Source organism: Anguilla rostrata, chromosome 2, assembly GCF_018555375.3.
Source record: "Anguilla rostrata isolate EN2019 chromosome 2, ASM1855537v3, whole genome shotgun sequence".
NCBI lineage: Eukaryota > Metazoa > Chordata > Actinopteri > Anguilliformes > Anguillidae > Anguilla > Anguilla rostrata.
In genome coordinates, this window is record NC_057934.1 from 16,389,183 (window position 1) to 16,406,073 (window position 16,891).

General features: G+C 40.8%; 1 protein-coding gene across 4 annotated transcripts in view; it reads right to left on the bottom strand.

Annotated features, from left to right (window-relative positions):
- Positions 1-13,196: 13,196 nt before the first annotated feature.
- The window catches only part of LOC135247400 (gamma-adducin-like), a 54,025-nt gene continuing 50,330 nt past the window's right edge, over positions 13,197-16,891 (bottom strand). For all 4 annotated transcript variants that reach the window (XM_064320805.1, XM_064320806.1, XM_064320804.1 and 1 more), the window contains one exon: positions 13,197-16,167. In XM_064320805.1, the coding sequence (XP_064176875.1) occupies positions 15,917-16,167 (251 nt within the window). In that variant the 3' untranslated portion in view covers positions 13,197-15,916. The remainder of the gene's footprint in view (positions 16,168-16,891) is intronic.

The window sequence follows — 16,891 nt, forward strand, 5'->3', positions numbered from 1 at the left end:
AATCGCTCCACTTCAAATGTACCTTTATCCTAAGGCCTTGGACACAGGGTAACCATGTGTCCATACATTCACCAATTAGCCAATTTAACACCTTGTTAAAAGTCTGGGATTGGTACTGTGATTGGAGTCTGGGAACCACCACTGTTTCAACTTGTACATTCACTCTGTGCTGTGGTAATTTTAAACAGCTATGCATTGTTTCCGTCATTTTAATTATTTTCCCAGTGTTTTCATTGTACCATGCAATTTGCACTATGGGGGTCACTTGGACATCCAAGTTACAAATAACTGAACTGAAACGCCTGATTTTTATCCACGTATAAACAATAATTATACGATGGGAATTCACTCTTAATATAATTTTACTGTAGTACAATCAGGGAGTGATTTAATTAATGGCTGTAGTTAGAGGTTACACTAACATAATAATAGCTGAAATCAGAACATTTTGATGGGGGGACAGGAAGGCAGGTCAGAAGCAAAAGTGTGAAATTTAGCTAAATGGGTGGGATCCCTCTTTCTCAGACACAGTTTGAGTGGTCCTTTGGCTGGCTTATCATCAGATACCTCTTTCCTCTGTTCAAGTGCAGACAGAACAGCACAGCCCTTTCCAATATCCGCCACTTCAAAGAGACAGCAGCAGGCTGCTAGGGTTTGATGTGAAGTTCACAGAAAACTCAAAAGTTCAAAGCACACGAGAATCTCTGAACACTCTCTATAACACTCTCTTATAGAGAGTGTTCAGAGATTGAAATTGTGAGAGTGTTCAGAGAAGTGCACGAGAATCTCTGAACACTGTCTTATACAGAAGGTAGAGGAGAAGAGGGAGAAATAATTTGTGAATCTCAGATTTTAGAGAAATGTTCAGTTTTAATAAAGAAGCCTGCATGACTGTCTTGCATTGATCCTTTGCCTGATTGGCAATATTTGCATCCCTTTTGTCCTTTGTTCTTGCTGATCTGATTCCCTTCACCTCTCCAGAATGGCCAGACAAAGAAATTAAGGAGGATCAGTCCATATACAGCATGATCCCTGGATGACCAATGACAGTATCTGCTGTTGGGCGTTTGTGGCCTAATATGTTGTTGGGTACAAAGCAAAGCTCAGTTTTAATAGCAATAATAACGCAATATCAATTTAACTTTAAAAATGTATTTCACTGTGGCCAACATCTCTTGAACTCACAACTGAAGAAGAACACATCTGTATGTTTAGTTGCACTTCAAAAACAATGTATTTTAAAAGTTAGCAGATGAATGTTTTGGGCCAAATAACCTTTTAGTAGGTTTCTAAGGAAACCTAGTTCAGTGACTGGGAAATGCATGGGCTGCAGACCAGCTGGATAAATAAAGTAAATAAAGTGGGGGTGCATATTATAATGCAAAATACATGACAATGACAACAGGCTATTCAGCTCGTCAAGCTTTGTCATTTAACCACAGCCTTTTATTTTTATATGTTCTTATGTTCAAAAGTACATTTTAATGTATTTTGAAGTTCATTATTGAAAACCAAAATATATATACAAACCATAAACTTGCTTTATATTCTTCTTTTTGGTTTCACCAAAGATATCACAAGACTAAGATTTGCGGTTTGCTCTTTATCACTGTGCAGGTGTTTTTGAGGACATGACCCAGGCTTGGACCCAGGAGTGTTTCAGATAACGCTCAGTGAACCCATGAGTGGCTAATTGAATTTCACTGTGCTGTTTGAGACCATTTATGGCCCTCTGTTACCCTTTACAGTGCATGTTAAAACAAGTTTTATGACCTTTAATTTAAGGGAAATTTGCAATTAAAACAGAAATAAGCCTGGCTGTAAAACTATTACATTATTGCATTAACAACTGAGTACACTGTAGGGAAGCCACATTTAAATAGTTGAATTGCATTGCTTTCTTTTAATTTCAAAGGGTGACCAAACAGGCACTTTATTTGTTGCAAGATTTGACCTGTCTTTGACTGTTCAGATTCAGAATTTGGCCTGTTATGCAAAACATAATAATACTATCAAGTAATATGTAATACATTATAAACTGTGCCTCCACAGTGACATCAAATGATACATGCCATCATATTGTGTTGTATTTCATATCTATTGACAGAATTATTGATGCAAAAATGAGAAATCATATTTCACAAGCATTCTGAATTTTTTCAAAAAGGAAATGCAGTATTATAATACCAAGAAAAATGAATGGCTTACAAGGGGAAAATTAAATAGGAAGCAATATGGACAATATTGAAGTTGGATTGTTCCTTTCAAACAACTGCAGTGTTTAACTTGGGATAGTATCAGGTTCTGGGTTCACCAACATATTCTATATCAAGCTTGTGTGTATGTATGGATGTGTATATATAAGATCCATTACATTTTTAAATGCCAGTGTAAATTATGTATGTTCATAACAAGTTATATTTTAAATTGTTAAATTGGCATTGCATTTCATATTCTGGGTGTATAACAATATAGTATTTTAGTAAATGGTCTGTAGAATTTTTAAACTAGTGATATAATGTTTTTGTATGATATAACAACAGTTTGAATGCCACTGGTGGACTAGCTGTTTTGAACATTCATGGGCCCCTGAAGTGGAGTCTTCATGACCCTTCACCTTCTCCAATACCCCAAAACATATTTGCTTCGAAATATAAATAGGACATGTGTCTGCATCTTTACACCAGCTCACTGTTTTTTCAAATTTTGTTTGGCGATTACTGTTATTCCTGGATTGGATTGCGAGGTGTGAAAGTGCACTGAATGAGCACACAAACAACAATCAGTCTTTGCAGAGCACAGCACAAAAGGTTTTATTATATTGTACCATTTGCCTTTTGTGGAGAAGAAAAAAATCATGAAAGTGTAAAGGCTGATTTGTGTAAGCATGCCCCTGTTTGGTAAAGAAATTATTCTGGTGTCCATTGTCCACAATGTTTGTCCACTTGTTGAGAAACAAACACAGTGCAGTGTGGGTGGTAAAAGTTTAGTTTTTTGCCTGCCTCTTGTTGTTACCTGTCCGCAACAATTATCTGATACAAGTTATTCAGCGGCAATAAACGGCTAAAAAGATAGAACTATTAGAATAATAGTCGCTGATTTACTATGCCAATTTAAGATGAATGCTCACCAAAATAAAAGTGTCCCACTTCCATTCAAAAATGCCCCTTGGAAAGGTGTAGATCTAAACATTTGTTAGAACACTCTACCTCAGTATGTTCTTTAATATTTAAAGTCTTATAATGTAATGCTGTTGATGAAGTAAAAATAATTTTTACTTTGCTTCTCATTTTAAACTCTGAAAGAGTGCACAGATTAAGTAAATCTCAATTAAAAACATGTGGGAACACATTTGCAATGGCGCACAATCAAAATGTATTCTGTAGCCTGCGAGTCTTCTCAAAGCACTAAGAAAACATTGTTTTCCATTTTATTGCATTTGCTGTTAAACAGGATATTAAAAGTGTCTTGGTGGAGATGTAGAATGCAATGTTAACTGAATTGAATTGGGATATCCCCTCTCCTACTGAATTCTAAGACCACACCAGCGTGAGTTCTGCTTTGTTAAAGATGTTTGTCTGTGTGAGTTCTGCTTTGACAAAGATGTTTGTCTGTGTGAGTTCTGCTTTGTTACAGATGTTTATCTGTGTGCATTTTGAGACATTCCACTGCTTTCTTTTGTTTGGCAGAAGCCTGTGGTACCCAGGGGGAAAAAAACTTCCTGAGTGTTGGCTATTTTTCTTCCTTCCTGGCAGTTTTCTCCCCTGCATCGACGCGGTATTCAAAAAAAGGCCATCCTAACACCTTGTGCCCACCGTCGCTCCCAACGAAACCTGTATTTGAGTTTCCCGACTCTTTGAAGATCGCTCGGCCTCTGTACACTTGCGGCCATTTTAGAAACAAGACGGCCTTCGCGGGCATCGCTCCGCGTAAGGGAGCCGAGAGCCGGCTCGGTGGGAAAACGCCGTTCTGCTCCCCGGACAATTGGCCTTTCGCTCCCCGTGACCATTGTTTCACTCTTTTCCCAAGGAGAGCCATCTGGTGACAATGGGACCAGCGGGAAAAAAAAAAAAAAAAAAAAAAGGAAAAAGAAAAAATCACAGACAGAATGCCACCTCCTTTTAATTAGACCAGATGACGCTAGCTCGGGATCTTGTTTGCCGGGGGTTTCGGCTAACCTGTCATTACTGGCAGGCTCGGTGTGTCTGTTAGCTCATTAGATCGCTGTCTGCCGTCCCATATATCAGCAAAATTGTCCCTGCCCTTTGATAAGGAGTGCAACACAAAAATGATCTGGGAGTGCCCCTGCGGTGGTGGGGCTCATCTAAATTATAGGGGATGGGAGAGGAGATCAGAGAGCAGGTTGAGAGAGCAAACTTCCTGGCTGGAGTGACCTCAGCTAGAGCCGCCTCTCCCAGCAGTCACTGTGCCTGGGGCACGGAGACGCAAAGACACGTCCTTTTCATCTTCAGACGTTACTCAGCCGCAAGAGGCACGGCCCCTGGAATGTTTAAGGTATTAGTTTAGTTCTCCTCTGGTTTCCTGGCTCTTGTCTGACTTTTTACACATGTCTTACATGCACAGTACAAAACATGAATAGCGGTTTTTTTTTTTTTTTTTAGTCCTGGTGCCTGGGGACAAGCAATATATTACTATGTATGCTGTTTTTCTGGTTTGGCATTTTGGTCTGGATTTAATCACCTTTTTTTTTTCTTCACTGAGACTGAGATTGTGTGCAAGGGGTTTTTTTTTTGTTTGTTTTTTTTTGTTTTTTTCTCTTTGTAGACACTTTGTAGGCAAGTTTTTAAAAAAAGTAACTTGTTTGCAATTGGAAAAATATCATGGACGCAGGTCAAAGTTAATAAAACATCATACTCCAGTAATGTTCATTTTAACTATCAGTTCTATCAATCAGTTATCAACATCGCCATACTAATTGTATAACTTCCTCAGTTGTACTTATATTTTTATTTATAGAAACGTTATTGATCCCGTAGGGAAGTTCCCTTAGGGAAATTCAGGTTTCCAGTGAGTACAGCACCATAAGTTAAAAAGTTAACAAGTTAAACATCACACATCAAACATAGAGATAGTAACGATATACAAAAAATAAATAAAGAAAATAAATAAAGAATAAGTAGCAGCGGTTATATAAAATAGAATAGCAGCGGTTGTGTCCGTTTAATTAATTAACTAGTAGTATAGTAACAGCGGTTGTTCCAGTTTAATTAAATAGGTAGTAAACAATAAATAATGAGACTGTTCAGTGTGATGATGTTCAGGTGATCAGGCCTAACTCTACTTCCTCAGACCTCAGACCTAACCTAACCTACTTGTGTTTACAGTTACTACTAGTTTAGTATTATTAAAGTGAACTTGTCACCCACTACAAGAAAATGCTTATGGTATATTAATATATTGAAAAATACATTAAGAAAACATTTTATTGAATTGAAACCAATAAACTGTACTTTGAGTCTGAAGTAGGATTTGTACTTGATACATATAATTTAGAATACACAGGTTACGCATTACCTAAATTGCACATGTTTGAAAAGTACATTATCTCTCCTTCCAACCTCGCAGTCTTTTCAATCTAGTCTTCTGTTGGCATCAGTAAATTGGCATCATTGTCTGGTCTTCAGGTTTCCCATCATGCTTATCACAGTGACATTTTAATTACCCTGTTTAACCCTGTTCACTAATTGCGTGAATCAGTCGTTTTTGTCACTTTATACTGATCTGTGCCTTGACAATTCCTGTAATGCTTACTCGTTCGTACATTTAAATGAATTTGTTGTTCATATTGGGTTTAATAAAATGTGTATGGATTTGGGGAACAGAAAAATACATATGTCACATTGTCACATGACAAAAATGCATGTGCACACAATGATTGTTCATATCCTCAAAAAAGAAAAAAGATTAAGAGGAAACTGAATTGTGAAATGATTATAAAATGTGATTGAAAGGAGTGGGGAAAGTTCCCTTTGCTTTGTTGCGCCTTGTTTGAGCTCAGTGAATGAAGGCTGCCAAATTCTTTCACGGCGGACCAGGCGGGTCTGTCTAATTCCATCGGCCTGCGAGGGGCACTAATCCCAAAAGCAATCTCCCCGTCAGGGTTTCCGCAAGAACCAGGATGGCCCTTCAAATAACAATGGGCGATGGGGGAGAGGGAGAGAGTGTGCACAGGGGATGATCCCGGGCCAAGAATGGGCCTTTCCGTTCAGTGAACTTGGGACGCCTGTTACGCCAGACAATGGGGGGGGGGGGGCAGTCAGTTTCTGGCATCAGCTCAGTCAAGACCGAGCAGAAGGGTTCATCTGCAGCTGTGTCACGGGGCCCCTCCCCCCTTTTAACATCTGCGCCATTCGCTCACTTATCGTCCCAGAAAGGTGGTTCAATGTGCACCAAAATGGTCCCCGTGCTGCACGACAATAAACCTTGTTTTTGTAAATAAGTCTGTAATATAGAATAAAGACAATGTCCATCCATCAACTGTACATGGAGAATATTACGTATGAGTATGTAGGCGATATATTGTATAGTGTAACCTAAATACGTGTATGATATTTCAAATAACTGCCGCGAGTTAAAATAGTTGTGCGCTGTATCAAAACAATTTATAAAGGAGGTAATGGTAACAATTTGCCGGATAATGGTGACATTATCTTTCAGAAGACGTACAGTCATTTCCACGGCAGTCTACCAATCGCAGAAGTGAATAATTTGTGTGACCGATTTTCCAAGAATCCGCCTCTCTGCGCAGCAGACACTGACTTCCATTGTTCTGCGGGGAGAGAGGGAGGAGGAAAAAAAAAAAGTCTTTCAATAAAAATAAAAAAAAAGTTTGTATTTCATACTGGGGCCTCACAGCTGCAGCAGAAATAAAAGATAGCCTTGAATGGAATTTATTTCCGTCTGACAGTCTATTTGCATTGTGCCTTTGACTGCTTAATAAGTCATTTTTCGGGGCAGAATGGGAGTCGAGGACTGGAGTGAAGGACACCCACCCCCCCTTTGGTGCGGTCATGTGTGCGCGGGTCGGGGTTGGAAGGCGAGACAAAAGGTGCAGATGTCCGCCTATCCACAGATGCAGTCGTGGTAGTAACGGACTGCTCGGAGAGAGCACGCCCTCCTATGGAGTTCATTTCGGCACCCCCCGCCTCCCTCCCTCCCTCCAAAAAAAAGCACTGAGAGAGAGAGAGAGACAGAGAGAGAGAGAGAGAGAGAGAGAGAGAGAGAGAGAGAGAGAGAGAGACAGAGAGAGAGAGAGACAGAGAGAGAGACAGAGAGAGAGAGAGAGAGAGAGAGAGAGAGGCCCTGCTCATAACAAGAAGAGGCTTAACAGACACGGAGGAAACCATGAATAGCTGAGGACGTCCTTAGGCCAGACGTTCAGCAAATGAAAAAAACGAGATATTGGATAACCTTTGAGGTCATTTCATTTTCGGAGCAAAATGTGGCATCCTTGTACACTGCTGCTGCTAAAATATGTAGCACAAAAATATTTTTGTGTGTCAACAGAAAAAAAGAAAAAAAATCTGACCAAACAGTTTGAGCCGACTCATTCTGAGTGTGTTAAATCCAATGTCTATGCACAGTTTTATTTCTCTTCCTTTTTGCTTCCCCATGTAAAGCGACTTTTAGTATCTAGAAAAGTGCTATATAAATCTGAGGTATTATTATTATTATTATTATTATTATTATTATTATTATTAATAATAATGTTTAAAATGATCAAATAGCCATTGTGAATTATACTGTTGAATAGTCATGGGGGAAATAAAATATATGGTTAAAAAAGTTATTGGTTTCATTTATTAGTTCCTTCATTGGTTGCATCCTGTTGATTTTAAATAATCTTAATTATCTTAATAATAATTATCTTCTGCCATACATTTGTAGGGACGTGACTTTCCCAGTGACTGAAATGCGAACCCCTGTACACTCACTCTGACCAAACATTGTGTTTTCGTTGTATTTTCTATCTATCCCCCACACACATTTAGCATTTCAATGATATGTATGTGTGTGTGTGTGAATGGCACACATTAACCCTTCACTATTGCTCACACACATATTTTGGGGAGGTGCGAGCAATGTTGTATGCTTGTATTTATGTATACATAAGTTGTGTTGCTTAGCTCTCCACTCAGATTTGATGCCTGGCAGTAGAGTTTTTGGACTGTGGTGAGAAATGACGTTGGTGAGCAGCATGTTCCACATTCCTTCATACACAGGCACAGGCAAAGCGGACACAGGAGTTACCAAGCATCAGCTAACATACGCACTCTCGCACACACACATGCACGCACGCACGCACACACACACATATCTATACACATATACACACCAATGCATTCTACTTTAAATCCACATTGTTAATCATCGATCGCTCCCTTCTGTTATATCTGATTTCTGCCTCATTGTGTTGTACTAATTGGATTGTTTTTTTTTCAGTTCTGTGGCAAAGCCCTTCCTTCTGTATCTCCCCCCTCAGATTCTTTTCCATTTCTCCCTAAAAAAGGACCTTTATTCCCAGGTTGTTTCTGTGTCCTGTCTTCTACCCCTCCAGGCTTTAAACAGGAAGAAGGGAGTACAAGAGATAACAGATGCAGCTGGGCAGTGAAGACAAAGATTTGTTTTCTCACTTAATGAGATGTTTTAAATATAAAAATGTATAAATGTATGCGAGTAGGCGCAATTGCCTAGCAACCTGTCATGTAACCAATCTTTGCGATATCGACCGGTGCCATCCTGACCAGGCAGAGCACTACAAATACTATCAGTTTACACTCTGTATAAAACCCCTGTAGATGATGTCATCTCGGAGACAATAACCATCCTTTGAGCAGAACTTTGAGCTTTGTGTGGTTGCTGTCTTCTCCCAAAGCGCTTGTACTAAAATTGCTTGTGAAGTGCATCTCTGACTCTGTCTGGTGTTTTCCTCATGCCCCCTGCTGAGCTGTCTCCCCCTTTGTTCCTTCCTGTCCTTCGATTTCTCACAATATACAACAAACATGAAACACAGTGACTTAAAACTGCTAATGGTTAATCTTTCAGGATCTCTTGCAAGGTGGTCAGGTCATAGAAAGTGATACGTACGTCCTGGTTGTGTAACGTGGAAAAACTGTGACTGGCCACTGGGCGCGATGGGCCCCTCCATGCCACGTAGCCCACTGGGTATTTGATGTGGGTTTGACCCGAGAGCCTCATGTTACCACGCAGCTGGGCGCAGAAAGCTGGAGTGACCTTTGAAAGTGGGCCAGCGTCTCTGTAATGGAGGTGGACAGGACGGGGAGCTAACGAGAACAGTGCAGGATGAATCTGATCCCGTCTAATCTGCAAAGCCCTAGGCTCCCCCCCCCAGCGCATGGCTGTCGCCGAGGAGGACAAGGATCGTTCAAATTTCCTCACCCCCCCCTCAAAAATTTGGCTGGCAGCCAGTTCGAGAGGGCTCTCAGCTGCAGAAAATTGCCCTCGCTGTTTTCTGCATTCTGCGGGCTAATCCCTTTTTAATTTCAAGTTAGGGGCAAACGGAGCCACGCCCAAAACTGCCTTTTTTAGGTGATCTAGTTTGTCTGTTAGTCAGGTCAGTACATTCTTATCGCGGGAATTGAACATGTCAGTGCAGCATACACGGGGTTTATAATATTTGGCTTTGGAACTTGGGCAACTTGTGCAATAAAATAACGGGCGTGTGGATCGTCACACAGTCCAGTGAAACTTAAAGGAAGTTTCCATCCCCTGGTGGAAGTGTATGGAAGGAAGAATTTCGTACTTTGTAACATATTGCTGGTTATAATTTTAATTTAAGGAAGACTAGAACATTTTAATTACACATTATATAGGCATATATGCTGTACAATTTCGGTCTATTTTTGGATTGAAAAACAAGTTGCTATTAACTTAAATAGTTGGACATATCTACAAATACATATAACCATCCTCTAGGTTTTTTTACAGGCACAAAGTCCCCAAGTAAGGGGACATGGACCCCCGGAAAAGGGATAAGGAATTACTAGAATTAGGCAGTGTCACTTAGGAAATCTTAAACCTCCATTCAATTTTTTTTTCTGTCACATTGGAACAAAAAAAAAAAACTTCTCTAGACGTGAACATGAGGCATCCCACAGTAGAGGGGTTGTACCTTACTGACCTCTTGCAGGGAGACACCATTCTTTCAGACAGTCCGCTGACAACCAAGGCATGCACAGACTCTATGAGAGAATGGGCCTCTCCTTGCAAGAAAGACACCAGGCATCTCCATTAAAAGTATTGTCTCCCCCTGGCCTTGTACGTGCTCCTGCCCATCACCCTCAGAACCTGGGTGACCTCATTCCAGGCTCCTCCCCTTCACCCTGTGTTCACAGAAACACACCCATGTACCCATTGTCTGAGGCCCAATTGTTGCACCCTGGTTTGGGGGTTGAAGCAGGGAGGGGGAAGGGGCTTTGAGGGGTGGTGGTCTCCCAGCGTGCCATCTGCTCCTCCCGAACATCCAGCCTCTTCCTTCCTCCACCTCTGGCGGGGGAAATACAAACGATGGGAAGGGTGGGAGTAAGTTAAGACATGGTGGTTACTGTGAACAGACTTGAGAAACCAAGCTACAGAACTAAACCAGCCCACTATAAGAATCTGAATTGATGTAATAGTCAGGAAAGGGGTGGGTTCATTTTCGCAATAATTACATTTGGACATTTGAAACTTTACTGGGGACTGACTCATGACCTAAAAAAATCATTTTAAGCAGATGGGCCTGGTTTACAGCCTTGCCTTCCTATGGATTTTTTTTCTGAACTATGGCAATTAGTTAGCTTTACCAACACAAGTAAGTTTGCAGTTTGCTTTGTCTTGTGTTTGCGAAACTCCACCCACGGTGGTTTGTCATAAGAAAGCCAGTGTCCCTTTAGCTTAAACACCTGTTATTTACATGCAGATCCTTCCTCTTGGCCTGCTATGTGCTTTGTAAACAACCCCCACCCTCACCCCTACCCCACACTCCCTGAATTTGAACACACCTCAGAATGGGAATGGAAAACTCTCAGATGCGCCCTCCTCCCCCCACGGCACGCACATCAACACATGCGTTTAATTTCAGTCTAAACACTTGCGATTCATGCCTCCACTGCTCACAGCCCCCACCCAGTACCTGGAGTGCGGTGGTGTCTGTGAGTCTGTGTCACGGAGGGGGGGGTGGGGGCTAAGCCAAGCCTATCATGTTTCTTACCACTGGAAGGGCATCCATCTTGATCTGAGCCCGGGTATTGTTTTGACACTCACAGCGAGGATCTGTCTGGAGTGCAGAGGACTGCGAGACCTCCCCCCCCCCCCCCCCCCCCCCCCCCGTCTCCATAGTTCCCGCTTCTCTCGGGGATCTGGAGTTTCGTCACAAGAAAGCCATTTAAACTACGTTTCTACAAAGGGTCTGCTGCTGGCAAAATACTTGCCTGGTGTTTCATCAATTCCACAAGGACAAGGCACCCCACCGAGAGTGTGACACACTGGATTATGTATCTTAAAGTATTTATAATGATAAATATAATTGTGAATGTAAGGAAAGATTAATATTTTATTACGCGGTGTTTAGAATGTATGTGCGCAGTGACAACACACATGTTGCTGGGAGACTGTTGTCATGTAAAAGATCACAATCAAGCACCAGGACATGATTGCTTTACATGTGAAGAACCACAGCGAATAGATTTTTCTTAGGTCCCATCCACATAAATCTTGATGTATGCCTGCAATTCATTTGTATTTTCTCCATTGTAAATGGTCTCCAGATGGCAACAATACAATATCAGGAATCAATTTGACATGAATTGGACATTTGCATAATTTTTCAAGAGCGTCACCACTGCAATCTCTTCGGGCCAAGATATTGCCATGATTGTTAAACTGTATAATTAGCTTTTGCGAGATTAAATAGTGTGTTGATTTAGAAAATCACTCTTGCCGTTCAGATGCATTTAATTTCAGAAGCCAAGGAAAATACTGCACAGCGTGCCACGATTGTAGCATTCATTTATGCAGGTAGCAAATTGTTCAGTGTGTTCCAATGGTACTATAGAGGAGTGCTCGACTGAGCAGAGCTGCACTGAGGCTTTATCTAAAAGAGGATTGGGTTTTGAGTGGGCTTTATTGCATCAACACTCTGAAGGATTATTATTCAATACACAATCCAACTCAAATGAAAAGTGTTCCAGGGAGAAACAAGAGCAATAAATTGGAAATACTGCCCCAAAACAATTGCGTGCAGCAGAATATACTTCTGATGTGTCACTTGCATATTTCCTATATTGCATCTGTGGGAGTAGCAATCAAGGCACAAAGGCACACTTTCAAGGTCATCTCTTCCAAGAAATGGAAGACACACTACTTTTATTGGCTTACAAAGTTGGCATAACTTGAGGGATGTTTTGTGGTGGCAGAGACTTTATAAGACAGAGCTTTTAAATCGAAAATGAGATCTTTACAAAAGCTCAATCCCGACTTACTTTATCAAGAGGGCCTCTTTGGTGGAAACAGGCATTCATTCAGGATCGCTCAGCCAAGTACTACAATGCCTGAAAAAAACAGGCCGCGCCTGAAATATACCACTCTTATCATGCACACAATCTTATGCAACAAGCATGTTTCATAAGAATATCAGTGTTGCCCCTCAGCGTTTTCAGTGAGGTGAGGACAAAGTACCACTGTATGTACTTATTTTAAGCATGTTTGTTTTTTTAAATCAGTATATAAAGTTGTGAAAACCAAATGAAAGAAAAACGACAGGTTAACATGGAAACCTGAACTGAAAACATTTCGAATAAAGACTTCAGATAAAGACAATGTGCAATGAATGGTCCTTCTCTCTTTCTTTGAGAACTGAATTAACGTCACACACTTCTGTACACTTCTTGCTTCATGTAAGTTTTATCTATGTTCATGGTTACTGTGCTGAACAGTGCTTTGAATGTAGGAAAAGCACTTCATAAATAAAATGTATGAAAATAATGGTTGTTGAAAACCCTCCACTCCACAAAAGAAATACAACTGAGCTGCAACTGAACAATATTAGAAACAATAAGCAGTTAATTAACTGGCCACACAACAGCAAATTGTTAAATTACGTTAACAAGTTAAACTAAGTTAGGTTCCCCAGTTTTTATAGCAGATTTTCTTTCGTGTCACAGACTTAAAATGGCTTTAGTTTCTTAAAATAGTTTTATTTGTGCATTTACATGGATTAGCCATACAGCCATACATCTAAAAGCAATTTCATTAGATAAGCACTTCTGTAGCTTTCACAGGTCAGAGGCCTCGCACGCCCAAGCTTCAAACGCAAACAAAACAAACAGAAAAAAATATATGGGAAGTGACGCTGCATCGAAAACAAGGTGCAGAATGTCTGTAGAGAAATAAAGCGATGCACCTGGGGGGGCGCTCTATGCCCAGGAATGGTACATGAAAGTTTAGTTCTCAATTTAGCAATGTCAAAAAATATTGATAATGAATGATGAATGGAGACCATTCGAAAGACAATTCTAAAGCTTTACACAGATGTTCTTAAAAAAAGTTCTTAAAAAAAAAAAAAAAAACCAAACAAAAAAAAAAAACTGTTCATGTCTCTTTTCTGCAAACTCGCACCCTTGTCTGCTAATCTGTATTTTTTTTTGCCCTCCTCAGGCTCAGCCCACCTTGAAGCCACATGCCATTAACACAGCTTCAATGCGCCTCTCCCTTCATACACAAGCCAGACCTTCACATTACGAGCACTGGGTTTATCAGCAAATGCGCAAACCAGTGAAAGTCCACCATTACATCTCTGGGTGGAGTCTTGAGCTCAGCTTCTACAATAATGCCACGGTGGTGCTGCATACATCCCAGAGTTTACAAATGAAGCAAATTCGAGCCTCTGAAATGTTTATTTGAAAAACGTCTGAAAAGGAAAAAAAAAAAAAGAATGTGGGGGTGAAGGTGAGGGGCAGGGTCAGGGTCAGGGTGGGGGTGGGGTGGGGTGGGGGTGGAGAGGAGACAGGCAAAACAAGCAACAGAATGACATCTGGTGACTGATTCCGTTACGGGCTGGCGGGTAAGCTTTCACAGTTGCACGGGTGACTTATGGGTGGTGATGATGGGGGTAACCCTGGGGCCCACACTGCAATGCTGGTGCCCACCCCATGCAGGAAGATCTACTCTCAACCCTTGTCTCAATGGTCGAAACACAGGATAATATATATGGCTTCAACGCTATAACACACCAAATAACAAGTATATGCCAACACTGGCCCATTCCAATGGCCTGCTTTTCTATGCATGTGTGCGCGTGTGTACTTCACACAAACGCATACTAATATATGTATGTATATATATATATATATATATATATATATATATATATATATATATATATATATATATATAGAATCAACATTTTATCAAACTTAAACTATATAGACTTCAATGCATAACACAAACATTTACCATTGTCCTACAACTCACTTTCAAATGCCTAAATTGTACGCCATACACTGTCCTGCGACTAGTCATTCTACAACCTTCGCGACCTGTCCCTTTGCCCTCTGTTTTCCTTCATTTGGTTACATCTCCAAACTGCATGTGACTTGTTATATACCACAATAAAAGTGCAGCACAGTAAAATAAAAATATATCATTAAAAAATCTATAATCACTTAATCCAGTTTTTTTAATATATATATATATATATATGCTATATATCCTTTATATATTTTATTTTAGTAATCTGAGCTACAATGCCTTTATAACAATGATATATCATTTGAGAAACCAGGCATTACTAAATTGTCAGCCATATAAATTTAGACTCTTGCAAAACATGCGTAAATCCATGATGTCTGTAAAAGTATAAGAAAAGAGTATAAAACTAAATGGACTAATACAGATTCGTGTTCTCTACAAAAAAAAGAGAAAAATAAACGTTTGTTTCACAACTTTTTTGTGTTTTAAAATCAAAATGCGATTAAAAGCGAGACTGTAAGATGAGCTTAAAATTCACTAAAACGTGATGTTTTCTTTTTTCATTTGGCAAAAACAAAAAGAGAGAAGAAAGGCTCCAGGTACAATGCTACACAGGTTGAAAACAAAGTCAGTGCAGAATTAATAGCTTCTTTGAACACATGAATACAGGCATGGCGTTCTCACAGACGTTTGACCTGTGGAGACCCCAATAAGTAGGCCTATTCAATCTTTAAAAACCCTGTTCGTTCTTTTTTTTCTCTCCTTTAACAGTTTTCCAGTGTGGCCCATAACATCGGCTGCCTAGCTTTCCCAACTGGACCTCACTGGGTCTCACTGTAGATCAAGTGACCAGGACATGAGTGGAAGGGAAAGGGAATAAAAACCCCCAAAAACAAACAAAAGAGGCATGGTCTGCATCAAAGGCAGAGATTTTGTAAGGTAGCGTGAATACATAAGAAAATCTCTGCTGGGCAGTGAACTGCAGTCTGTACACATCCAAATCCTCCACAGTTGGCCAAATATAATGAAACATGGGGGAGGAGGGGAGAGGGGAATGGAGATAAAAAAGTGAGGATTTCACATTTCAGGAGCCCCACAGTGGAAGAGAATGGGACGGTGGAAGAACCAGTTTAGCAGGGATTCCTTTTTTTATCAGGTGCTAATACTTCCCCAAACATCTCGCACACCAAACCCCTATTTCCTGTCTGTAGAAGGCAAAAATAAACCCCAAAACACAGCGCGGCCAATTCAATAAACATCTCCCCCCATACGCGCAGTGTCATTTTTATCAATTGAAACAATTGTTTAGAAAGAAAAAGAAATTAAATACAAAAAAACTACAAGCAACCCCCCCCCTCCCCCACATCCCCCACAGCTCCCATCCGCCATAAAAAAAAACAAACAAACTACAGGATCTGCCCTTTCCTCAGGCCTCGGCCTTCTCCTTCTTCTTGTTCTTTTTCAGGAAGGAGGGAGTGCGGAACTTCTTCTTCTTCTTGTTGGGGGACTTGGAGGGGGAGCTGTCGGGGGTCAGGGCCTCCTCGATGGTCTCCCCGCCCCTGACGGTGATCTCCACGCTCTCGCCGCCGGTGGTGAGCCGGCTCACGCGCTTGCTCAGGTCGTCCTCGGCGTCGTGCGCGTCCTCCTTCCCGTTGGGCACGCCGTCCGCGTGGTTCTCTGCGGAGGACGGGAGCGGAGCGTCACGCTGTGACTCGGTAACAGCTGGCGGGGCTCTAAGTAGGCCACAGCACCGAGCGGACAAACACAGAGCAAACGCGACCCCGTTCTAGATTCGGGTTTACTGCAGATTTTACACCGGGGTTTGTTGCATTTCAGCAGTAAACCAGGGATGCCCATAAACTTTTAGTCCAAGCTAAAAAAATTATAATTTTAAGTTGAAAAACAAACAAGAAGGGGCCCATTTTCATTTGAGTGTTTTGGGACTGCAAAAGAATTCTGGAAATACTATACAATAATCTGAATAATCCTATACTGTAGTTCTCTTCAATACTTTCGTGTGACACAGTTTGCTTCTTTTTTAGCTCTAAAATGGGTGACATGGAATATAAATTACATCATCAAGGGAGTTCTTTATATTGACCAATTATATAGCGATAAGTCAAGCAGATCATAGGGTGCTCCGACAGGGTGAGAGTGCCTTGTAGCAATTCCTCCAGCTCAACACTTCAAAAGCCCCAGATCAAGCCAAACGGGTGGTGATGCAACAACAGTGTCATGTTGCTATGAATCGCTATGGTTACTGCTACATGTAGAGCAGTTTCTTTTATCCAATTGAGGAACTTGTTTGGATTGTGCTTTACGCTATTACTCAAATATTAGGGGTGGAAAAGGACCCAAAAAAATCAGATTTCTTTTGATTGCGCAAATAGCCGCTTTTCCA